The following is a 26,931-nucleotide window of genomic DNA, read 5'->3' as shown; positions in this document are numbered from 1 at the left end:
ACGAGCGCACGCCCCGTCACACCAGGTTAAGGGGCCGCTTCCCCCTCTATCTCTCTCTCTTTTCATCCCTCCTCTCCCTCGAATTTCGTCACTCTCTCTGTCTCTCCCCTGTCCCTGTCTCCCTTTTACCTTCTCCTTATCTCTTGCTGTCTCTCTCTCTCTAGCTGTCTCCCTGTGTCTCTCTCTCCCATGTATCCCTGTCTCCCTTTCTAGCTCTGTTTCTCCTTTTCTCCATCTTTCTTTCTCTCTCTCCCTTCCCTCTCTTCCTCTACAGATGTGTTCAGATGTGCTGTGACAGGTTACCCTATCCACCTTCCGCAGAGGGCCAACCTCTCCCCCGCATGGCATAGTAATACATAGAAATCTGCCCAAAATCACACACTTTAACCAGGGCATCTAGTTAGTCCCCTGCAGTCTCCACACTCTTTACATTGAAGTACTCTCTGATCTTGCAAAATAGCACCAGGGTCTGTATAATTGGTCAGTTGATTCAGGAAGTTGATTCAGGAAGTGAATTGAATTGCAACTGCGATTACAGGATTGTGCCATATTTTTTTTCAATGAGGATGAGAATACAAACAATCAAGAGGAGAAGCTGTGTGTGTGTGTGTGTGTGTGTGTGTGTGGGGGGGGTCTAGCATATGACCTGGTCTAGCACATGACCTTGCCCATGTGCTAGACCAGGCTGCAGTGGCATTCAGGGTTCTCCTTCGCCAGTTGAGTGAGGAGGATGGACAGAAGGAGGCTAAAGGCATGAAAGAAGAGAGCAGGAAAGGGGGAGCGTGTGGTGCTGGGGGGAGGAGAGATGGAGGAGAGAGGGCTGCACAGCAGACCTTACTATAATACTATACTAATACTATTCGGAAAGTATTCAGACCCCTTGGCTTTTTCCACATTTTGTAACGTTACAGCCTTATTATAAAATGGATTAAATAAATAAAAATCGTCATCAATCTACATATAATGACAATGCAAAAACTGTTTTTTTGAATTATTTTGCAAATGTATTAAATATAAAAAACAGAAATAACTTATTTACATAAGTATACAGACCCTTTGCTATGAGACTCGAAATTGAGCTCAGGTGCATCCTGTTTCCATTCATCATCCTTGAGATGTTTCAACAACTTGATTGGATTCCACCTGTGGTAAATTCAATTGATTGGACATGATTTGGAAAGGCACACACCTGTCTATATAAGGTCCCACACTTGACAGTGCATGTCAGAGCAAAAACCCAAGCTATGAGGTCGAAGGAATTGTCCATAGAGCTCCGAGACAGGATTATGTCGAGGCACAGATCTGGGGAAGGGTACCAAAAAATGTCTGCAGCATTGAAGGTCCCCATGAACACATTGGCCGCCATCATTCTTAAATGGAAGAAGTTTGGAACCACCAACACTCATCGTAGGGCGGACAAATTGAGCAATCGGGGGAGAAGGGCCTTTGTCAGGGAGGTGACCAAGAACCCGATGGTCACTCTGACAGAGCTCCAGAGGTCCTCTGTGGAGATGGGAGAACATTCCAGTAGGACAACCATCTCTGCAGCACTCCACCAATCAGGCCTTTATGGTAGGGTGGCCAGACTGAAGCCACTCCTCAGTAAAAGGCACATGACAGCCCGCTGGGAGTTTGCCAAAAGGCACCTAAAGGACTCTCAGACCATGAGAAACAAGATTCTCTGGTCTGATGAAACCAAGATGGAACTATTTGGCCTGAATGCCAAGTGTCACGTCTGGAGGAAACCTGGCACCATCCCTATGGTGAAGCATGGAGGTGGCAGCATCATGCTGTGGGGATGTTTTTCAGCGGCAGGGACTGGGAGACTAGTCAGTATCTAGTTAAAGATGAACGGAGCAAAGTACAGAGAGATCCTTGATGAAAACCTGCTCCAGAGCACTTAGGACCTCAGACTGGGGCGAAGGTTCACCTTCCAACAGGACAACAACCCTAAGCACACAGCCAAGACAACGCAGGAGTGGCTGAATGTCCTTGAGTGGCCCATCCAGAGCCCGGACTTGATCCCGATTGAACATCTCTGGAGAGACCTGAAAATAGCTGTGCAGCGACTCGCCCCATCCAACCTGACAGAGCTTGAGACGATCTGCAGAGAAGAATGGGAGAAACTCCTCAAATACAGGTGTGCCAAACTTGTAGCGTCATACCCAAGAAGAATCGAGGCTGTAATCGCTGCCAAAGGTGCTTCAACAAAGTACTGAGTAAAGGGTCTGAATACTTATGTAAATGTGATATTTCCAATTTGTTTTATATTACATTTGCTAAACTTTCTAAAAACCTGTTTTTGCTTTGTCATTATGGGGTATTGTGTGTAGATTGATGAGAAAAAAACAACAATTTAATCCATTTTAGAATAAGGCTGTAACATAACAAAATGTGCAAAAAGTCAAGGGGTTTGAATTCTTTCGGAATGCACTGTATATGGCTCTTTGAGGAAAAAGGTTGAGCCCGAACAACACAGTGTAAAACAACACCGATTTTAATTCCATATTCACCTCATTCTCTTTGTTGTCCATATGTGATTTGGTCTCCGGCTATTTCATGTTTATGTATGTTTATGCATGCATGCTTGCTTCAGTGTAGTATTGTCATGGTACTTTGGGCCTTTCTACAACTGTGTGTGTGTGTGTGTGTGTTTGCAAGCATATGACTATGATGTACTGTATGTGTGTGTGTTCTCTATGCCTGTGGCTCTGTTGGTTTTGCTTCTGCCCTTGCTTGTGTTCTCGTTCCACTTTGGCCCCGGCTTGCTGTCCCCTTTCCCTTGAAGCTGACCCAACAAAGAAAATACATCTGTAGAATTCGACAGCTCTCTCTCTCTCTCTCTCTCTCTCTGTTTTCATGTTTAATAATTCTCTCCCTTTCTTTCTTGTTCCCATCATCCCTCTCTCCTTCTCTTCATTTCTCCCTCTCTCCTCCTCTCCCTACTCCTCTCCCTCTCACTCCCTCCTTCTCTCCCCTGCTTCTCCCCTCCGCTTCTGATCTCTCTCTCGCCTCCCAGTCAGTCTTGCTGGCGGAGCCTCAAAGGGAGCGTGAGAGAGTGGGACTTAAAAGAGGAGCCAAGAGCCGCTACTATACACAGTGAGGTCGCTCCCGCTCGATTGAAGTGTGTGAGAGAGAAAAAACGACACAGGGGGCTGTTCTCTCCTCTCTTCTGCTCTCCTCCTCTCCGCTCCCCTCTTCTCTCCCATCACTCCTGAAGCCATTTGATATCTCACTTCCTTCTCTCTTCCCTTTCTCTCCTCAGAGGGCCACAGTAGCTCCGGGATATGAGATTCCAAGCAATACTAGGAATGTCACTATGATGTTGTAGCTCTCCTTCTCTCTCTCTCTCTCTCTCTCTCTCTCTCTCTCTCTCTCTCTCTCTCTATCTCTATGTTATACAGTGGGGAAAAAAAGTATTTAGTCAGCCACCAATTGTGCAAGTTCTCCCACTTAAAAAGATGAGAGAGGCCTGTAATTTTCATCATAGGTACACGTCAACTATGACAGACAAAATGAGAATATTTTTTCCAGAAAATCACATTGTAGGATTTTTAATGAATTTATTTGCAAATTATGGTGGAAAATAAGTATTTGGTCACCTACAAACAAGCAAGATTTCTGGCTCTCACAGACCTGTAACTTCTTCTTTAAGAGGCTCCTCTGTCCTCCACTCGTTACCTGTATTAATGGCACCTGTTTGAACTTGTTATCAGTATAAAAGACACCTGTCCACAACCTCAAACAGTCACACTCCAAACTCCACTATGGCCAAGACCAAAGAGCTGTCAAAGGACACCAGAAACAAAATTGTAGACCTGCACCAGGCTGGGAAGACTGAATCTGCAATAGGTAAGCAGCTTGGTTTGAAGAAATCAACTGTGGGAGCAATTATTAGGAAATGGAAGACATACAAGACCACTGATAATCTCCCTCGATCTGGGGCTCCACGCAAGATCTCACCCTGTGGGGTCAAAATGATCACAAGAACGGTGAGCAAAATCCCAGAACCACACGGGGGACCTAGTGAATGACCTGCAGAGAGCTGGGACCAAAGTACCAAAGCCTACCATCAGTAACACACTACGCCGCCAGGGACTCAAATCCTGCAGCGCCAGACGTGTCCCCCTGCTTAAGCCAGTACATGTCCAGGCCCGTCTGAAGTTTGCTAGAGTGCATTTGGATGATCCAGAAGAGGATTGGGAGAATGTCATATGGTCAGATGAAACCAAAATAGAACTTTTTGGTAAAAACTCAACTCGGTCGTGTTTGGAGGACAAAGAATGCTGAGTTGCATCCAAAGAACACCATACCTACTGTGAAGCATGGGGGTGGAAACATCATGCTTTGGGGCTGTTTTTCTGCAAAGGGACCAGGACGACTGATCCGTGTAAAGGAAAGAATGAATGGGGCCATGTATCATGAGATTTTGAGTGAAAACCTCCTTCCATCAGCAAGGGCATTGAAGATGAAACGTGGCTGGGTCTTTCAGCATGACAATGATCCCAAACACACCGCCCGGGCAACGAAGGAGTGGCTTCGTAAGAAGCATTTCAAGGTCCTGGAGTGGCCTAGCCAGTCTCCAGATCTCAACCCCATATAAAATCTATGGAGGGAGTTGAAAGTCCGTGTTGCCCAGCGACAGCCCCAAAACATCACTGCTCTAGAGATCTGCATGGAGGAATGGGCCAAAATACCAGCAACAGTGTGTGAAAACCTTGTGAAGACTTACAGAAAACGTTTGACCTGTGTCATTGCCAACAATGGGTATATAACAAAGTATTGAGAAACTTTTGTTATTGACCAAATACTTATTTTCCACCATAATTTGCAAATAAATTCATTAAAAAATCCTACAATGTGATTTTCTGGATTTCTTTTCTAATTTTGTCTGTCATAGTTGACGTGTACCTATGATGAAAATTACAGGCCTCTCTCATCTTTTTAAGTGGGAGAACTTGCACAATTGGTGGCTGACTAAATACTTTTTTTCCCCACTGTACCTCTATCTCGCTCTTTTTCTACCTCTCTCTTATCTCTCTTTTCAAACAGATCAGCAGTTCCAGTGAGAGATACTCCACTGACACCCACATATTTGCCTATACATAGGGCTGTAGCTATTGTACGTTAGTTTGTACGTTAGTTTGCTCAGACGTAAGTACTTTCACCACTCTTCCTCGCATTGATTCGGAAAGATGTTAAGAGAGTTTCTTCTCCTACGTATTTGTGTTTATTCACTTCACATCGATACTTGTATTGAGGCGCTGTGGATGAGGTTTTGATTTCAGGACAGCAGTGCTTTCTGAATGCGTGTAGGCCTACCTCTGCATGTTCAAAAGGACTGTTCCTCTTTGATTGACTGTGAAGTGAAGTCCTTGGGATATTGAAATGCACCATACAAAAACCTGAACATTTATTTTCATTATTCAGAAGTACATTCAATACCCACTTGAATAAGGACAGGCTGTACTGTAGTGCTGAACTCTTTTAAAGATGCACTCTCAGAATTTCAGCCAGTAGTTTTTAAAGTGTTGCTCATGAGCCAAAAGTGGTCCCCGTTTTTTGTGTACTACGTCATCCAATTGTGTACTACATCATCAATTTCGTGTGATATGTTACACATTTTGAAATTTGTATGATATCAGACAAATTTTGCAATTTGTGTGATATGTTACGAATCCAATTTGTGCAATATGTTACAAATGTGTTGTGCTTAAGATCCCGGAGTGCATTTTTAAAGGGACGTTAGCCTGTAATTAAATGTCATTACTCAAATCATTAAATTATTCAAAGTTAAATGGACATGGATATGCCAGCCATCTACAAGTCATCTAAAAGTTTTAGCCATCTAAAAGGTAGAGATTGACGGACCATATCTCTTCCGTCCTTCTCCTTCCTCATTTTCCTGCCTCACTGTTGCATCTCCCTAATTATCTTCTTCCTCTCTCTTTTCATCTCCACTTTTGGCTGGTCTGAACCTGAGCTTACCCAGTCGTTCTATGAGATGAGTCGTTTGCCTCTCGCTCTAACCAGAAAACCTGCAGCATTACATAAAATAATTGAGTGGGCACCGTCTCTGCCCCCAAACCAAAGCCGATTTGGGAGCCCCAAAACAACAAACAGAGAGAGACAGTTTTAGGCTACGGCAGCGCAATGTATGGGTCCGTGTGTGTGTGTGTGTGTGCATGCGTGCAAGTGCCTTTGTCTATGTGTGTGTGTCTGTGTGTTTTTAATGTGCATTACACGTGTGTTTATGCATGTGCTTCTGTGATCCATGTGTGCATTCACAAATGTATTTCTTAGTGTGCTTTTGTGTTTGTGTGCTTTAAGCGCCCAAGTTCTTTGCATTTTTCCTATATAGTCTTTCTTCTGTAGCCATAGCTATAACCCCCATCCCTCTGCTTGGACTCATATCCAGAGGGAGCTGCGTACTTAACATAGCCGCGGGCACCCACCAGAACACTCCACACGCACGCACACACACACACACACACTCACACACACATACGCACGCGCACGCACACGCACACACACACCAAAATAGTTGTGAGTGTTCCGCAATGCACCTCATGTATATTAAAAGTACCCAAAGAGCTCCAGGTTGCACACTGTGTGGAGGAGATCCTTTGTTCTACAGAACATCGTGCTGCCTGACTTCACTCTCACCCCTGTCATGCTTTTTGTGTCCCTGGTGGATCCAGCATCATCCCTCCCAGTGTGACCTGATTTGGGTTCTGACTATGACAGAGGAAGTTTCATGAGACTACGTCACCCACAATTCCTAGTTTTCTGGTTTTTTTATCATAAGAACAATATTTTGAAGGGAATCATTTTTTACTAGGGCACGATTTTACCTTATGCTCTTGAGGTTCTTAGGTTTGTGGAATCTGTCTTTGTCACAATTAAAGTTTCTCTAGAAATGTTCTGTCGTGACTAAAGTTTCTTTGAAAACTATTTTTGGCATGTCAGGACAGTAACTAGAACAGCAGGGTTCCAGGCGCATATTGCCATGGGCCAAAGTCTTCTCATTAAATTCTGAGTAGGGAGAGTGTAATTAATTAGCCCAAAACAGGAGATGTACTGTACACACGGAACGTCGTATTTTCCAAAATAATCTAAATACATTTTTGACTTTCTCTTTCAGCTTTTGGTGAGACACTTTCCTTCCCCCTTTAGCATTAATTTTAACGCTGAAGTCCTTTACACCAGGGGCACCCATACGAAGAAAAAATATATATACATTCAGAGATAGACCAAGCCCTGCTCAGGTAAGACCTCCAATCCTTTCTAAGTGTTATTGTTGTACTGTTGTCTATACTACCAGGGGTGTTGTCAGTTGTAATATTGTACCCATTTGTTTGAAGTCCACTCTTAGATCTGCTATTGTTGACTCAAAAGAGAAGCCCACTGTGGTCTGCTCACCCAGTGCTTTTAGTTCAAATATTAATTCCATAAACTTGAATATCCCCTCGGTTTTCAAATCACGTAGAGGGCTTGGGCTGTTGCACTATAGCAACCAAAGCTCATGTAAGTCAAGTTTGTAACATTCCATCATTGGTTACTCTGAGAGTTCCCCATATTGACATCGGCTGCGGCCTCAGGCCATGTGGTGCTAACCTTAGAAAAGTAATTCCAATGTATACTCCTTCCTCTTTTACCAATAGGGATAGACCAAATGTTCTATGTAATCTTATAGCCATACTAACTATATCAATATCCACCCTCAGACAGGGCCTGCAGCCGCCTATTGAAAGTAGCTTGTTTGAGTTGGAGACTCCATGTGACTTTAAAAATCGTAAAGGCCTTGGGTTGATGCATCTGAACATTAGGAGCTTACTTCCTAAACTGGATTAAATCAAGATCTGAGCTATGCAGATGAATCCAGACATTCTTGTATTGACTGAAACTTGGATCTCTGGGGACTTTCTGGACTCTGATATTAATATTGAGGGTTATAATGTGTTTAAGAGGTGAAAGAGGACCCAAGAAACAGATTCCAACATCTGTCAAATGTAATACTTGCCCCCAAAAAACTAATCCTCCTCCAAATATGGTATTTTACAGTTAATACCGTCAATGGCACTCACACACACAAAGTCGAAAAAAATAAAAAGTAATGAGGAAATCTTGATGCAAGAGTGTAGTGTAGTGGCCATTCTTATAAAAAATATTTTCTCTCTTTACTGAACATTTTTAGCAACTATCTTTAAGCCTTTGTCTGGGGGAAAATAACCATTACTGTTATAGGGGTCTACCGTCCTCCCTCGTCTAACCTGTGCACTCAAGGAGTTAACTAGTTTATTGTCTTATTTTATTAAATCCGAAGTTGTTATCCTATGTGACCTAAATTATGATTGGGAAATGCAGGCTTCAGACAATCTAAAATACATGTGTAATGATCTAAACATAACCCAGCTGGTAACTAAGCCTACACGGCCCAACCCTAAAGATTCTTGAAAGTCAACTCTGATTGATCTTATCTTAATGAATACACCAGAGAAATATGTTTCTACTGGTGTCTTCGCCCAAGACATGTGTGACCATTGCCCAGTTGTTTGTGTTGTGAGAATACAAAAATCTAAGCCTCGTGTCATCACAAAGAGGAACTTCAGTGAACAGGCTTTTTTACATTATCTTTATTTGAGTGACCTTGATTGTATTTCAGCTATCCCTGAACCTGACTTAGTTTTCAGCCTTTTTGCAGACGTCTTCAATACTATTGTGGATAATCATGCTCCTTTCAAAAAATGAAGGGTTAAAGGTAGATCAAATGCCTGGTACACTCCGGAATTATCAGAAGTCATTCATAAAAGAGATGATGCTTGGGTCAAGGCCAGGAACACAGGCTTAGCCCCAGAATGGCAAGCATTTAAGCAACTGGGAATCATTGTGTAAGACAAATCAGAAAGGCTAAATTTGATTATTATGTAACCGCTCTTTCGGATTGTTATGGGAACCCAGCTAAATTCTGGAAAACTGTCAAATCAGTGGGCTATCTCTTTGAAATAACTTCTAAGCTTATTCACAATGATATTGGCCTGGATGCTGATAGGGGAAACTTGCTGAATGATCAGAGAAATTATAGTGAAAGCTTTTCTTTTAGGCTATTTACAGAAAAAAATAAGTCCTGGATGCTTTGCTAGCAATAGACAACAAGAAATCCATAGAGGCCGACCAATTCCCAGTCTGCTTAAGTGTGTAGCGCCCATCATTGTTGCGCCAATAACCCACATTTTTTATTTAACATTGTTATCAGGAAATATTACAAAATGTAGCGGGTGATTCGGACGGAGTCAGGCACAGGAGGTGTGAATCACAGAATATGGTTCATTCATCCAATACAGCAGTTAGCAGCAATGCGTAAACCAAATACAGTGCGCCTTCAATGCGTACTGGGGAAACAAAAACACACGGGTGAATATCCCGGTGATAAATGCTCAACCGAGCTAGCGACACCTCCACATGGAAACAATAACACACAAAGACATGGGGAGCAGAGGGAATACTTATACAGAGACTGATGAGGGGATATGAACCAGGTGTGTGTGGAAAACAAGACAAAACAAATGGAATGATGAAAAGAGGAGCGGTAGTGGCTAGAAGGCCGGTGACGCCGAACGCCAAAGCCTGCCCAAACAAGGAGAGGAGGCAGCTTCGGAGGAAGTCGTGATAGTACCCCCCTCCCCACCACCTTGACGCGCAGCTCCAGCAGCGTGCCGACACCGGCCTCGGGACGGCCAGGAGGACGCGGAGCAGGGCGATCCGGATGGCGACGGTGGAAATCCCGCAACAGGGAGGGATCGAGGACATCCTTCACCGGGACCCAGCACCGCTCCTCCAGACCGTACCCCTCCCACTCCACGAGGTACTGAAGGCCCCCCACCCGACGCCTCGATTCCAGGATGGAACGGACGGAGTACACCGGGGTCCCCTCAATGTCCAGAGGGGGCGGAGGGACTTCCCGCATCTCAGACTCCTGGAGTGGACCAGCCACCACCGGCCTGAGAAGAGACACGTGAAACGAGGGGTTAATACGGTAATCAGGAGGGAGCAGCAACCTATACGTAACCTCGTTCACTCTCCTCAGGACTTTGAACGGCCCCACAAACCACGGGCTCAGCTTCCGGCAGGGCAGGCGCAGGGGCAGGTTCCAGGTTGAGAGCCAGACCCGATCACCCGGTACAAGGACCGGGGCCTCACTGCTGTGGCGGTCAGCGTTGGGCTTCTGGCGACGCACGGCGCGCACCGAAACCAGTCGTCCACCTTAGGAGCTTCAGTCTGGCTCTAATGCCACGGTACCCGGACCAGCTGATACCCTAAAACACATTGAAATGGTGACAGGTTAGTGGAGGAGTGGCGGAGAGAGTTCTGGGCATATTCGGCCCATGGCAAGAACACTGACCACTCCCCCGGCCGGTCCTGGCAGTAGGACCGCAGGAACCTACCCACATCCTGATTCACCTGTTCCACCTGCCCAGTAGATTCGGGGTGAAACCCAGAGGTAAGGCTGACCGAGACCCCCAGACGTTCCATGAACGCCTTCCAGACCCTAGACGTAAACTGGGGACCCGGGAGGCGGCAGGCTTTAGAGAATCGGTCCACAACGACCAGGATGGTGGTGTTACCCTGAGATAGGGGAAGATCAGTTAGGAAATTGATCGATAAGTCCATTGTGGAACTGGTAAGGGATGTAACTTACCCGCTGGAAGGTGCCTAGGTGCCTTACTCTGGGCGCACACCGAGCAGGAGGAGACATACAGTGAGGGAAAAAAGTATTTGATCCCCTGCTGATTTTGTAAGTTTGCCAACCCACAAAGACATGATCAGTCTATAATTTTAATGGTAGGTTTATTTGAACAGTGAGAGACAGAATAACAACAAAAAAATCCAGAAAAACGCATGTCAAAAATGTTATAAATTGATTTGCATTTTAATGAGGGAAATAAGTATTTGACCCCTCTGCAAAACATGACTTAGTACTTGGTGGCAAAACACTTGGCAATCACAGAGGTCAGACGTTTCTTGTAGTTGGCCACAAGGTTTGCACACATCTCAGGAGGGATTTTGTCCCACTCATCTTTGGAGATCTTCTCCATCTCATTAAGGTTTTGAGGCTGACGTTTGGCAACTCGAACCTTCAGCTCCCTCCACAGATTTTCTATGGGATTAAGGTCTGGAGACTGGCTAGGCCACTCCAGGCCCTTAATGTGCTTCTTCTTGAGCCACTCCTTTGTTGCCTTGGCCGTGTGTTTTGGGTCATTGTCATGCTGGAATACCCATCCACAACCAATTTTCAATGCCCTGGCTGAGGGAAGGAGGTTCTCACCCAAGATTTGACGGTACATGGCCCCGTCCATCGTCCCTTTAATGCGGTGAAGTTGTCCTGTCCCCTTAGCAGAGAAACACCCCCAAAGCATAATGTTTCCACCTCCATGTTTGATGGTGGGGATGGTGTTCTTGGGGTCACAGGCAGCATTCCTCCTCCTCCAAACACGGCGAGTTGAGTTGATGCCAAAGAGCTCGATTTTGGTCTCATCTGACCACAACACTTTCACCCAGTTCTCCTCTGAATCATTCAGATGTTCATTGGCAAACTTCAGACGGGCATGTATATGTGCTTTCTTGAGCAGGGGGACCTTGCGGGCACTGCAGGATTTCAGTCCTTCAAGGCGTAGTGTGTTACCTGTTTTCTTGGTGACTATGGTCCCAGCTGCCTTGAGGTCATTGACAAGATCCTCCCGTGTAGTTCTGGGCTGATTCCTCACCGTTCTCATGATCATTGCAACTCCATGAGGTGAGATCTTGCATGGAGCCCCAGGCCGAGGGAGATTGACAGTTATTTTGTGTTTCTTCCATTCATTTGCGAATAATCACACCAACTGTTGTCACCTTCTAACCAAGCTGCTTGGCGATGGTCTTGTAGCCCATTCCAGCCTTGTGTAGGTCTACAATCTTGTCCCTGACATCCTTGGAGAGCTCTTTGGTCTTGGCCATGGTGTAGAGTTTGGAATCTGATTGATTGATTGCTTCTATGGACATGTGTCTTTTATACAGGTAACAAGCTGAGATTAGGAGCACTCCCTTTAAGAGTGTGCTCCTAATCTCAGCTCGTTACCTGTATAAAAGACACCTGGGAGCCAGAAATCTTTCTGATTGAGAGGGGGTCAAATCCTTATTTCCCTCATTAAAATGCAAATCAATTTATAACATTCATGACATGCGTTTTTCTGGATGTTTTTGTTGTTATTCTGTCTCTCACTGTTCAAATAAACCTACCATTAAAATTATAGACTGATCATTTCTTTGTCAGTGGGCAAACGTACAAAATCAGCAGGGGATCAAAGACTTTTTTCCCTAACTGTATATATAGTGTATGTGGACACCCCTTCAAAGTAGTGGATTTGGCTATTTCAGCCACACCCGTTGCTGACAGGTGTATAAAATCGAGCGCACAGGCATGCAATCTCCATAGACAAACATTGGAATGGTAGAATGGCTCAGTGCCTCAATGGCTCAGTGACTTTCAACGTGGCACCGTCATAGGATGCCACCTTTCTTTCAAGTCAGTTCGTCAAATTTCTGCCCTGCTAGAGCTGCCCCGGTCAACTGTAAGTGCTGTTAATGTGAAGTGGAAACGTATAGGAGCAACAACGGCTCAGCCGAGAAGTGGTAGGCCACACAAGCTCACAGAACGTGACCGCCGAGTGTTGAAGTTTGTAGCGCGTCTGTCCTCGGTTGCAACACTCACTACAGAGTTCCAAACTGCCTCTGGAAGCAACGTCAGCACAATAACTGTTTGTCGAGAGCTTTGTGAAATGGGTTTCCAAGCCTAAGATCACCATAAACAAATGCCAAGCGTCGGCTGGAGTGGTGTAAATCTCGCCGCCATTGGACTCTGGAACAGTGGAAACGTTCTCTGGAGTGATGAATCACGTTTCACAATCTGGCAGTCCGACGGACGAATCTGGGTTTGACGGATGCCAGGAGAACGCTACCTGCCCGAATGCATAGTGCCAACTGTAAAGTTTGGTGGAGGAGGAATAATGGTCTGGGTCATATTGTGATATGCATTTTACATACATTTATATACACATTTTAAATAGATTCCGTAATATATGTTGGAATGTATTTAAAATGTATTAAATATATATTTTATTTATATTTTTTTTTTGTAAATGTATCCTAAAAAATGTATCAAACAATATATCAATATAGATTGCGAAATAGTTGGGAAGAGATTTTTGATGTACCGATTCCTTGGCACATGGTTTATGAACTGATATACACAAAACGACGCCAAATTCAAAATGTCGAGTTTTTCAATTTAATTATTATACTAAATTCTTGCAACCAATACAATGTTACTGTATATATACTGAACAAAAATATAAATGCAACATGCAACAATTTCAAGGATTTTACCGTAGTTAGAGTTCATATAAGGAAATCCATCATTCAAAATAAATAAATTAGGCCCTAATCTATGGATATCACATGACTGGGCAGGGGCGCATCCAGCCAATCAGAATTAGTTTTTCCCCACAAAATAGCTTTATTACAGACAGAAATGCTCCTCATTTTCATCAGCTGTCCGGGTGGCTGGTCTCAGACAATGCCATAGTTGAAGAAGCCAGATGTGGAGGTCCTGGGCTGGCATGGTCACACGTGGTCTTCAGTTGTGAGGCCAGTTGGACGTACTGCCAAATTCTCTAAAACGACGTTGGAGGCGGCTTATGGTAGAGAAGTTAACATTAAATTCTCTGGCAACCGCTCTGGTGGACATTCCTGCAGTCAGCATGCCAATTGCACGCTCCCTCAAACCTTTTATTGTCCCCAGCACAAGGTGCACCTTTGTAATGATCATGCTGTTTAGTCAGCTTCTTGATATGCCACAGGTGTCAGGTGTATGGCAAGGGAAAAATGCTCACTAACAGGGATGTAAACTAATTTGTGCACATAATTTAGAGAAATAAGCTTTTTGTACATATGAAAAATGTCTGGTATCTTTTATTTCAGCTCATGAAACATGGGACCAACACTTTACATGTTGCATTTATATTTTTGTTCAGTATGAACTGTAACGCAGTAAAATCTTTGAAATTGTTGCATGTTGCATTTGTATTTTTGTTTCAGTGTAGTAAGTCAGAGTGCCAAGCGGTTTTGATTATAAAACTTAAAGATTAATTGTAGAATTGGCATAGTAAGGAGGGAGGGTTTGAAAGGATAGATAATTTACTTAAAATATTGGTTTAATTTTTTTGTTTAAGTTGTAGACGAGCAGGAGCTTTGAAGTGGGGTTCAATCATGTTTGGTGATGGTACACAAAAGTTAAGCAAATTGCTTTATAGAAATCCGACCTCGACTGTCGATTGTCAGAGTCAACGCTTGTGTTAGGGCCAGGGAGTCACCTTGTTCGAAGTTATACCAGAGGAATTTGTAAGAAAGAAAAGAGCATTCCAACTGACATTGAACTGAGTTGAAAAGTTATATTGTTAAATGAAGGTCAAACTAAGGCTAAGGTACTAGACTCTTAGTCCGTATCTGTTCTCACACTGTCACACACGCACGTGCACGTGCACACCCACACACACACACACACACACACCAAACAAGCTTCGTCACAATCCTCCTGAGTCACCAAAGACAATCTCCTGCGTTGATGACGTCATAGGTGGTCTTGTCAAGTTTTGAGGGAGCGTACTATTGCCAAATGTCCACCAGAGCTGTTGCCAGATAATTTAATGTTAATTGATCTACCATATGCCGCCTCCAACGTCATTTTAGAGAATGTGGAAGTACAGTACATCCAACCGGCCTCACAAACACAGACCACATGTAACCACGACAGCCCAGGACCCCCACATCCAGCTTTTTCACCTGCGGGATCGTCTGAGAACAGCCACCCGGACAGCTGATGAAACTGTGGGTTTGCACAGCCGAAGAATTTCTGCACAAACTGTCAGAAACCGTCTCAGGGAAGCTCATCTGCATGCTCGTCGTCCTCACCAGAGTCTTGACCTGACTGCAGTTCGACGTTGTAACCGACTTCAGTGGGCAAATGCTCACCTTTGATGGCCACTGGCACGCTGGAGAAGTGTGCTCATTGTTGTGCCATTCATCTGCCGCCATCACCTCATGTTTCAGCATGATAATGCACGGCCCCATGTCGCAAGGATCTGTACACAATTCCTGGAAGCTGAAAATGTCCCACTTCTTCCATGGCCTGCATACTCACCAGACATGTCACCACCCATTGAGCATGTTTGGGATGCTCTGGATTGACGTGTACAACAGCGTGTTCCAGTTCCCACCAATATCCAGCAACTTCGCACAGCCATTGATGAGGAGTGGGACAACATTCCACAGGCCACAATCAACAGCCTAATCAACTTTATGCAGAGGAGATGTGTCCTGCTGCATGAGGCAAATGGTGGTCACACCAGATACTGACTGGTTTTCTGATCCACGCCCCTACTTTTTTTTATAGGTACTGTATCTTTGATCAACAGATGCATATCTGTATTCCCAGTCATGTGAAATCCTTATATGAACTGTAACTCAGTAAAAATCTTTGAAATTGTTGCATGGTGCGTATTTTTTGTCCAGTATACTATTACTACTTTAAGCCATTTAAAGTAAAGTGAAGTAGGGCACGCATTTTGGGTCAAATGCACAATAAATATATTTTCAAATATCTTGACAAATGCACAACAGATATCTTCATTCCAATTCTACAGTTCATCTGACAGTGTCAGAGGCTATGGACTAATCAGCCTCCATTCAATCTACAATTTGAGGTGTGCGCCATTACAATGACAATCGCAAGCGTCTTTGTTCAGACTCAATCAACATTCGTGAGTGACTAGTCCGCTAATTTACTGGCGCTTCGCCATTCTGTGCGTCTCTGTCTGCATTTACATGTGAATGACATGAGGTTATACTTAGATGGATCTGTGGGCAGAGATAGACTTTTACAGTCGGTTATCTCGAGCTGCTTTGCGTCGGTCATTGTAGCATTTAGACTGCTGAAACACAGAGAGCAATACTAATATTTGTATAGGGCTAACGTAATGGCAGTATTAGCTATTTGAAATGCATCGTTCACAATGCAGAGGGCTGGGTGACCATAGAAATATGATTACTTAAAAGGGCATTGCCCATCAGACCACAGCAATTTGATTTAATTCAATTTCTATGTTGGTGACAATATGTGACCCACCACTTTGATTCGGTCCTATGTAGCAACATTTGAAATTATGTTTTTTTACATTGAATAAAAGTAGAGATTCAGAGCTAGAAAATTGTATATCATACACTGCAGTTGAGGAACAATGAGAAAGTAATTCTGCTTTTACATTTGTTGGTACACCTACTGGAGAGCTCTTCTTTGTCTACACCCGTTCAGCATCGTTCACATACTCTTAAGCCTTAGCCCCACCCATCTCTTTAAGGATTCACATGTGAGGTCATGTGCTAAACAGAGTGAATACGGTAGTGTAGTAAACAACCAAAGATATCAAGACTAAAAGTGGTGAAAGTAATAGCCAAAAGTAGTAGTAAAAATACACTTTATTTAGTCCTTGGCCTATATACTAATCTGACTTTGGTGCAGGTCATGTTGTTCTTCACATTACCGTCTCTGGTAAATACATACTATATCAAATACAATTTTTGTTTATTTTTCACATGCACAGGATACAGAAGGTGTAAACGGTACTGTGAAATGGTTACTTGCATAGTGGAGTCTTTTGTTTAGACATGTAGCTAGCTAGCTAGATAGCTAAACAATGAACCATAATACCAACTCCTACCATGCACCATGCATGAATCTGCAGGGAGATAAAGCTAACCAACTAGGTTCAATGTTAGCTAGCTAGCTAACATTAGGTTATAACTAGCAATGCAGATGGATTTTTGAGATACTAATAATATTATTACACAGATCATACACGAAACGTTAGCTAGCGAGCCAGCCAGCTAACGTTAGCTAGCTAGCTAACAGTACGCTTTAACTTGCAATGAAAACAACTTTCTGACAAAATTAGAAACTGATAATATCTGAAAATGTAGCTAGACTCTTACCTGTATACATGGATGAACGCTTCTCCCTCTGTCATGGATGCCATGGTTGCCCTTAGTTTGAATATGTAATCCGGAGACAGGTGTTTTATACAACAGCCTCCTGTGTTCTCTTTTCGACTATCTCCGCATTTGGCAGTCATCTCTCTGCTTCCACCGGGCATTCCACTTATTTCAAAACTCTGTCAACTTCTTCCATGACAACAACACTGTTGATCGCCGTTTCTTCCCCCATTGCGGTCATCAGAAGACTCTACAATGTCTGGTTCAATGATAAAAAAAAAAAAAACTAAATCAGGGATTTTCTCATCGTCTGATTCATTTTCAGAGTTAGAAAGAGTCAGCATGGCACGATCGTCCTCCAGAAAGGAGTCCATCACAACTTTTTCCCACTGATCTTTGTCGATAGCGCTATTAACTTCAGGGCAGCAATGCAACACTTGTTCAGTTGTTCATGGTATCTTGCAAAAAAAAGCAGCGGTAGAAAGGATTATCCACACATACTGAGCAGCTCATGTTATAGACAGAAGCATGCTACGTGCCAGACCAATCCGAACTCATCTCTCTGCGTGTCCAGCCCATCCATTATCTCAGCCAATCATGGCTAGCGGGAAGGTTCCTGTATTTTTCCGTGGCTAAACCAACTACGCTCGTAATTAACAATTTTATTCGTATTTACAGATGGCATACAAGTTTCGTGGCGGCAGGTAGCTTAGTGGTTAAGAGCATTGTGCCAGTAACCGAAAGGTCGCTGGTTCAAATCCCCGAGCTGACTAGGTGAAAAATCTGTCGATGTGTCCTTGAGCAAGGCACTTAACCCTAATTGCTCCTGTAAGTCGCTCTGGATAAGAGCGTCTGCTAAATGACTCAAATGTAAAATGTAAAATGTAAACATGAAAGTTCAGATGATCCAGTAGGCATTTCCGCCCAAAAACACATTTCGTGATATCCAATTGGTAGTTACAGTCTTGTTCCATCGCTGCAACGGATTCGGGAGAGGCGAAGGTCGAGAGCCATGCGTCCATCGAAACACAACCCTGCCAAGACGCACTGCTTCTTGACACACTGCTCACTTAACCCGGAAGCCAGCCGCACCAATGTGTCGGAGGAAACACTGTACAACTGCTGACTGAAGTCAGCTTGCAGGCACCCGGCCCGCCACCAGGAGTCGCTAGAGCGCGATGGGACAAGGAAATCCCGGCCGGCCAAACCCTCCACTAACCCAGACGATGCTGGGCCAATTGTGTGCCGCCTCATGGGTCTCCCAGTCACGCCTGGCTGTGACAGCCTGGGATCTAACCCGGGGCTGTAGTGATGCCTCAAGCACTGCGATGCAGTGCCTTAGACCACTGCGCCACTCGGGAGGCCCGCCAAAAATGCCTCTCCTGTGAAGTAGTGACGTGCGACATGCGCCTAGCTTCTTGAAACGGGTCACATATGGCATCAGTGATCTGGGTTTGAAGTAGCATAATATACAGTTGAAGTCGGAGGTTTACATACACCTTCACCAAATACATTTAAACTCGTTTTTTCACAATTCCTGACATTTAATCCTAGTAAAAATTCCCTGTTTTAGGTCAGTTAGGATCACCACTTTATTTTAAGAATGTGAAATGTCAGAATAATAGTAGAGAGAAGGATTTATTTCAGCTTTTATTTCTTTCATCACATTCCCAGTGGGTCAGAAGTTTACATACACGCAGTTAGTATTTGGTAGCATTGCCTTTAAATTGTTTAACTTGGGTCAAACATTTCGGGTAGCCTTCCACAAGCTTCCCACAATAAGTTGGGTGAATTTTGGCCTATTCCTCCTGATAGAGCTGGTGTAACTGAGTCAGGTTTGTAGGCCTCCTTGCTCACATACGCTTTTTCAGTTCTGCCCACAAATGTTCTATAGGATTGAGGTCAGGGCTTTGTGATGGCCACTCCAATACCTTGACTTTGTTGTCCTTAAGCCATTTTGCCACAACTTTGGAAGTATGCTTGGGGTCATTGTCCATTTGGAAGACCCATTTGCGACCAAGCTTTAACTTCCTGACTGATGTCTTGAGATTGAGATTGAGATTGAGATTGAGCTTCAATATATCCACATAATCTTCCTTCCTCATGATGCCATCTATTTTGTGAAGTGCACCAGTCCCTCCTACAGCAAAGCACCCCACAGCATGATGCTGTCACCCCCGTGCTTCACAGTTGGGATGGTGGTCTTCGGCTTGCAAGCCCCCCTTTTTCTTCCAAAGATAACGATGGTCATTGTGGCCAAACAGTTCTATTTTTGTTTCATCAGACCAGAGGACATTTCTCCAAAAGGTACAATCTTTGTCCCCATGTGCAGTTGCAAACCGTAGTCTGGCTTTTTTATGGCGGTTTTGGAGCAGTGGCTTCTTCCTTGCTGAGTGGCCTTTCAGGTTATGTCGATATAGGACTTGTTTTACTGTGGATATAGATAATTTTGTACCTGTTTCCTCCAGCATCTTCACAAGGTCCTTTGCTGTTGTTCTGGGATTGATTTGCACTTTTCGCACCAAAGTACATTCATCTCTAGGAGACAGAACGCATCTCCTTCCTGAGCGGTATGACGGCTGCGTGGTCCCATGGTGTTTATACTTGTGTACTATTGTTTGTACAGATGAACGTGGTACCTTCAGGCGTTTGGAAATTGCTCCCAAGGATGAACCAGACTTGTGGAGGTCTACCATTTTTTTTCTGAGGTCTTGGCTGATTTCTTTTGATTTTCCTATGATGTCAAGCAAAGAGGCACTGAGTTTGAAGGTGTTCCTTGAAATACATACAAACTTCTGACCCACTGGAATTGTGATACAGTGAATTATAAGTGAAATAATCTGTCTGTAAACAATTGCTGGAAAAATTACTTGTGTCATGCAGAAAGTAGATGTCCTAACCGACTTGCCAAAATTATAGTTTGTTAACAAGAAATTTGTGGAGTCGTTGAAAAACGAGTTTTAATGACTCCAACCTAAGTGTATGTAAACTTCCGACTTCAACTGTATATCAACACTGATCAATTTAAAGAACAACGTAACTGGTTGACATTACCAGTAGTTTGTCAAGCAATAAAAACACTGACAATAAATAACTGTTAGAGGATATATCTAAATCATGAGCAATACTAGATAGTCACTAAACTGCAATTGGTTGCGTTGCAAAACTGCATTAAAGGGAAGCGGTCACAGCCCACATTGTGTAAAAACCGCACAGTCGTCAGTTTATAAATGTGGCCTGCCAGTAAGAAGACTCCCAAATAATTTTTGATATGATGAATCTACTGATGAACATCCATGGCTTACATAAACTGCCTCCCACAATGTGCTCAGGCAACTCCCCCTAATGCCTGGATATTGCAGTGTGACGTTTTCCTATGTTTTTTTCCAGTTACAACCTCTGGCTGACACATACGATGTCATCATCATCATCGTTTCATCATCCTTTCCCACCACACCTTGTGGTTTTGGGCCATCAGGGTTGTGTTCAGAAAGGTGAAATGTTCAGAACGTTGCATATAAACATGTATCTAATAAAGTTATATAGAGACCTGAATAGGGGCCTTGGTTCAAATAGTGTTTGTATTCTTTCTGAAAAAGATTAGTTGCTCTTAATTGAGCAACGTACAGTGAAATGCCTTTCTTGCAAACTCAAAACCCAACCATGCAATAATCAATAACAATGTATTACTAGAAAAAAGCACACGGGGAATAAGAATAAGAAATATGAAATACACAATAAAGTACAGTGCATTCGGAAAGTATTCAGACCCCTTGACTTTTTCCACATTTTGTTACGTTACAGCCTTATTCTAAAATGTATTAAATAAATAAAAATCCTCATCATTCTACACACAATACCCCATAATGACAAAGCGAAAACAGGTTTTTAGATTTTTTTGCAAATGTATAAAAAATAAAAAAAACATAAATACCTTATTTCCATAAATATTCAGACCCTTTGCTAAGAGACTCGAAATTGAGCTCAGGTGCATCCTGTTTCCATTGATCATCCTTGAGATGTTTCTACAACTTTATTTGAGTCCACCTGTGGTAAATTAAATTGATTGGACATGATTTGTAAAGGCACACACCTGTCTATATAAGATCCCACAGTTGACAGTGCATGTCAGAGCAAAAACCAAGCCATGAGGTTGAAGGAATTGTCCGTAGAGCTCCGAGACAGGATTGTGTCGAGGCACAGATCTGGGGAAGGGTACCAAAACATTTCTGCAGCATTGAAGGTCCCCAAGAACACAGTGGCCTTCATCATTCTTAAATGGAAGAAGTTTGGAACCAACAAGACTCTTCCTAGAGCTGGCCGCCCGGCCAAACTGAGCAATCGGGGGAAAAGGGCCTTGGTCAGGGAGGTGAACAAGAACCCGATTGTCACTCTGACAGAGCTCCAGTGTTCCTCTGTGGAGATGGATAAACTTCCAGAAGGACAACCATCTATGCAGCACTCCACCAATCAGGCCTTTATGGTGGAATTGCCAGACGGAAGCCACTCCTCAGTAAAAGGCATGTGACAGTCCGCTTGGAGTTTGCCAAAAGGCACATAAAGACTCTCAGACCATGAGAAACAAGATTCTCTAATCTGATGAAACCAAGATTGAACTCTTTGGCCTGAATGCCAAGCGTCTCGTCTGAAGGAAACCTTGCACCATCCCTATGGTGAAGCATGGTGGTGGCAGCATCATGCTGTGGGGATGTTTTTCAGCGGCAGGGACTGGAAGGGACTGGGAGACTAGTCAGGCTTGTTTTAAGTCTTTAGTGATTTGGACACCAAGGAACTTGGAGCTGCCTACCTGCTCCACTGCCTCCCCGTTGATGTGCTCCCCCCCTGTTTCCTGTAGTCCACGATCAGCTCCTTGGTCTTGCTGATGTTGAGGGAGAGGTCGTTCCTCCGGCACCACACTGCCAGGTCACTGACCTCCCCCCTGTAGGCTGACTCATCATCATCAGTGATCAGGCCTACCACTGTCATGTCGTCAGCGAACTTGATAATGGTGTTGGAGTCGTGCGTGGCCACACAGTCATGGGTGAACAGGGAGTACAAGAGGGGACTAAGCACACAAACATGTGGGGCCCCTATGTTAAGGGTCAGCATGGTGGAGGTGATGTTGCCTACACCTACCCAGGTAATCTTCATAGACAAACAAAGCAGTAGAATGGCCTTACTGAAGAGCTCAGTGACTTTCAACGTTGCACCGTCATAGGATGCCACCTTTCCAACAAGTCAGTTCGTCAAATTTCTGCCCTGTTAGAGCTGCCTCGGTCAACTGTAAGTGCTGTTATTGTGAAGTGGAGACGTATAGGAGTATCAATGGCTCAGCCGCGAAGTGGTAGGCCACACAAGCTCACAGAACGGGACCGCAGAGTGCTGAAGCGCATTGCGCGTAAAAATTATCTGTCCTCGGTTGCAACACTCACTACAGAGTTCCAAACTGCCTCTGGAAGCAACGTCAGCACAATAGCTGTTCTTCGGGAGCTTCATGAAATAGGTTTCCATGGCCGAGCAGCCGCACACAAGCCTAAGATCATCATGCGCAATGCCAAGCATCGGCTGGACTGGTGTAAAGCTCGCCACCATTGGAGTATGGAGCAGTGGAAACGCGTTCTCTGGGGTGATGAATCACGCTTCTCCATCTGGCAGTCCGACGGACGAATCTCAGTTTGACGGATGCCAGGAGAACGCTACCTACCCAAATGCATAGTAGCAAATGTCAAGTTTGGTGGAGGAGAAATAATGGTCTGGGGCTGTTTTTCATGGTTCGGGCTAGGCCCCTTAGTTCCATTGAAGGGAAATCTTAACACTACAGCATACAATGACATTCTAGACGATTCTGTGCTTCCAACTTTGTGGCAACAGTTTGGGGAAGGCCCATTCCTGTTTCAGCATGACAATGCCCCCGTGCACAAAGCGAGGTCCATACAGAAATGGTTTGTCGAGATCGTTGTGGAAGAACTTGACTGGCCTGCACAGAGCCCTGACCTCAACTCCATCGAACACCTTTGGGATGAATTGGAACGCTGACTGCGAGCCAGGCAGGTGTCCACATACTTTTGGTCATGTAGTGTATAATATGTCTTGGAGGTGCTCAGAAATACTTGTAGTATGTTTCCTATGGCTCTGAGGCAAGGCTGAATGGGCACATGACTATCTTCTTTCTGACTGATTTGCATCAAGCATCAACCCTTACCCTTTTCTTTGATTGGTTGAGAGGTCTTTCAACTGTTCAAATTAGGCTTTGGATGGGTTTGAATACTGTGAGAAAGATACTGATGGAGAGATACTGATGGAAAGAGACAGAGTTGTTTGCTTTCACTGGCGTAACACATTTTCTCTGGACCCCCCTGCAAGGTCAGATTTTGTCCGTCCGCCCGTCCGTCTGTGCCCCCCCACCCCCCCTCCAATAATGTAATTGCTTGTTCGGTAATTCAAGTTGGAAATTCAAACATTGCAGATTGTAACATTTATTTTCGATGCAACAGCTGGAAAAACTAGCGGTCACTTAATCTTCTTGGTGTAACAGTTGGGATACTGGCACAATTCGGAGTACGCAGTGTCTTAATCTACACAGAAAGCCTGTCCAACCCTAGTGCAGCTTTAAGCAATCTGCTGGCTAGGGCCTTAGTAGGGATATGAATTGAATTGCTGTGTACCGTAGTTTAACACTTTATTCTTCTTTCTGTCTATCAGCGCCCTGGGAGGTTCCTCTGCACTACACATCCCAGCATTCCCTAGTGGAGGTTGCCTCATCAACTATGTACCTCAAGTGTGCCAGCTCCTCACCAACAAGGTATGACAGAATCTTTGGTGACTGCATTCATGTCCACTGATAATGAAAAAAATATATTTGTGTTCAATCAGCTGGAGTAGAGGTGCTGCTTAAATTAAGCCAATGCTAAGTGTAGGTGAAAGGCATGTCATTATATATTTTATAAAAAATATATTTAGACTTTATTCAGATAAAGATGTAAAAAACTGTGACATTTCGGTCTGCAAAAAACTTGTATCTGGGTAGTGTTATTGATGAGATAAAATAATTTGCCCCCCTTTGAAACAAAATACCCCCCAGCTGATCATTGTCTGGCGCCGGCTCTAGTATACTGGCCGACCTCCACAGTCTGTCTCTGCGCTCGCTAGGAGTTGAGAGGGAGAGACGGAACATTGACACACTGCTATGTCACTACCTCCAGGGTGGGCCCCGTTATCCCCCCTCTCCCCCTTCTCCCTCACCTTGACACTGGCCAGCATACTCAGGGAGACGCTACCGCTGTCCCCAGTCAACCCCCAGCCAGCCCCTGGTTGTCCGAGCCAAGACCCAGCTACAGTGGTGTGAGATCCCCAGGGGCGCCTCACCTCATCTGGGGTCAATGAGGGCAGAGGTGTGTAGGGGGATGATATGGAGAATGGGTGTGGATTAACACTTTGACCAAACCATCCGTGCGTCCACGTGGGCCATCGTGTGCATGTTGATTTTGTCTATCCACACCAGATGTGATCTTGACACACAGGTTAAAAATAACAGAACCAACTATATTAATTTGGGGGCAGGTCAAAACACACATGAAACATTCATGGACATTTGTAGCTTGCTGTTGCTATAGTTTGTCCTGGGAGATAAACATTGGGTTGTCATTTTACCTTCAATGCATATGGTCCTTTCTTTAGCTGGATATTTGTAGAATTTTGACCCAGAGTCATACAAATCATGTGTTTCTCTACTCCGATGATTCATCCACAGATAAAAGGGGAAACCGAGTTAGTTTTTAGTTAGTTATCTTTGATTAATCTCTCCTCGTTCATCTTTCAAGCACCCACGTGGGTTTGTATGCTCATGAAAACCAGTGGGTAGATGGGAGAGGCGGGACTTTCTAATTTATATTTTAGCGTTTGGCAACACAGACGCTTGTTGACACGCGCAAGCAGTGTGGATGAAATGATTGAATAACATGTACGCGTTAATTTATTTTGCAACACTCGCGCATGCAACGTGGCCGGTTTGGTTTCCCTGTAAGGGAGAAGAAAAGAGCAGCACAACAGGGTGGAGAGAGAGAGAGAGAGAGGGGGAGGGAGGGAGGGAGGGAGGGAGAGGGAGAGGGAGAAAGATAAAGATGTTACTCCATCAAATAGGAGCAGAAAGGATGTGTGTAAGCACAATGAAAAGCATCCAACTGCTTTTCCCCACAAAACAGGATTTCAAGTATTAATTGAGTGTTTTGATGAATAGAAAATAAATAAAATCTGCATATCGATAGACTTGGAGCACGTGCTTCGTATAAAAAAAAGTGTACTCTGCACACTGCATTATACTCCCATGTGAATTGATTAGACAACGTTTAGACCACCTGGTCTTCATCAGGCTCCCATTGGACCGGATTTTGTTCAATTGTAATGTGAAGGAAGAAAGAACTGTATATTTTAACTGGCCAGTCACAGACTAACTTGAACCAAAACCCAAACAACACATGATAATTTGTTGGATGAAATTCCATTCGGGGACAAGCTTTCACAATGAAGCATACTAAAGGTGGGCTGTACTACATGAATCAGTCAGACCTCGAAATGTAATAGCATGTTATTTAGGTCATTTTAGTCACCTATTCTTCCATTGAATCAGTATTTAGAGCACAACTGACATCTGTGTCACCTTTGCTGATGCAATGCTGAATATGTCTGAGCCATTCTTGTGAAACATACTGTAGAGATTGTGTTGATGGAAGAGCTGACACATTATGAAAAGCAAAACCTCAGGGTGTGTGTGTGTGTAAGAGAGAGAGAGAGAGAAATGAGGTGAATGAGGATTGTTCCACATTACTACAGGAAACACTTCCGGACACATTGCATAATGCCCTCCAGGGGCATGTACACATACTCACGCCGGAAGCGGAGGCGGCGCGTCCTGGGTGCAGGCACATTGAATACCTGCGGCATGATCTTACCTTTCTGTCATTGGTTAGACTACCACACAGCCAATAGGAATGCTGGATTCCCCGTTATCATGCATTTGAGTGGGAGATCATCTCTCAGTATGTGTTTAAGTTCAGTGATCCATAATTCCGCACACACACCCTGCTGTGACTAAATAAACACACTCTCTTTACAGACAGTGTGCCCTTGCTGCTTTTCAGAGAGCTGTGACTACCCCCCACTTGGTCCTACGTAAAAAAAAAACGAATAGACTTGAATAGGGGTGTCTGAGTCACTGTGTGTAGTGTGTACTGCCCTACCAAGCAAAAAGGCATTAAGTGCTCATAGTGTGGAACTGAGAAAAATTGCTTCAAAGTTTTTTAATTGTCCAGCCAAATGAATTCTAGGGAGATCATTGGAAATGTAGTGAGCTGTTGCTTACTATGAGTAAATGTTTTATTCATGTTGACCCTGACCTCTGACATGACCTTTGACACTTAAACGGCAGTTAATGCCTTCTTTCTTGTCATGATATGTTACAAATTGCAGGTTAATACCAAAGCAAAGAGCAGTGTAATTACTGACAGTGTAACAGAGTTGAAACTGTGTCTTCCACTAAGATACCAGTTGCATTTACATGGAGATGTAGGTTCTGCGTCAGTCACATGACATACTGTGTTTTACAAGTATCCCATGTCTTGTTATAAGAATAATTGTGAAAAGCAGCACTGCAATTGTTTGAATTACATTAAATGATGACCTATCTTGTAATATATAATGATGTATTGGAGCATGATAGAAGTATGACGTAGGGTAATACTAATTATACCAAATTACCATGAGATTGCAAATTAAATTATTTGTATTTTCGTTTTATTTTATGACATTGACATAGACAATTTTGAATAAATAACAGCTTTAAGAATGAATTTT

At 43.9% G+C, this 26,931-nt stretch overlaps 1 protein-coding gene across 1 annotated transcript in view; it reads left to right on the top strand.

Moving 5' to 3' along the window:
• LOC121539656 (BRISC and BRCA1-A complex member 2) overlaps positions 1–26,931 on the top strand; it is a 195,616-nt gene that overhangs the window by 160,397 nt on the left and 8,288 nt on the right. Inside the window, 1 exon segment of the mRNA XM_045210573.1 lies at positions 23,785–23,884. Within this exon segment, the coding sequence (XP_045066508.1) occupies positions 23,785–23,884 (100 nt within the window).

Source organism: Coregonus clupeaformis, chromosome 34 (genome assembly GCF_020615455.1).
Source record: "Coregonus clupeaformis isolate EN_2021a chromosome 34, ASM2061545v1, whole genome shotgun sequence".
Taxonomy (NCBI): Eukaryota; Metazoa; Chordata; class Actinopteri; order Salmoniformes; family Salmonidae; genus Coregonus; species Coregonus clupeaformis.
Note: the sequence above shows the minus strand (reverse complement) of the source record. Positions and strands in the feature narration are given on the sequence as shown.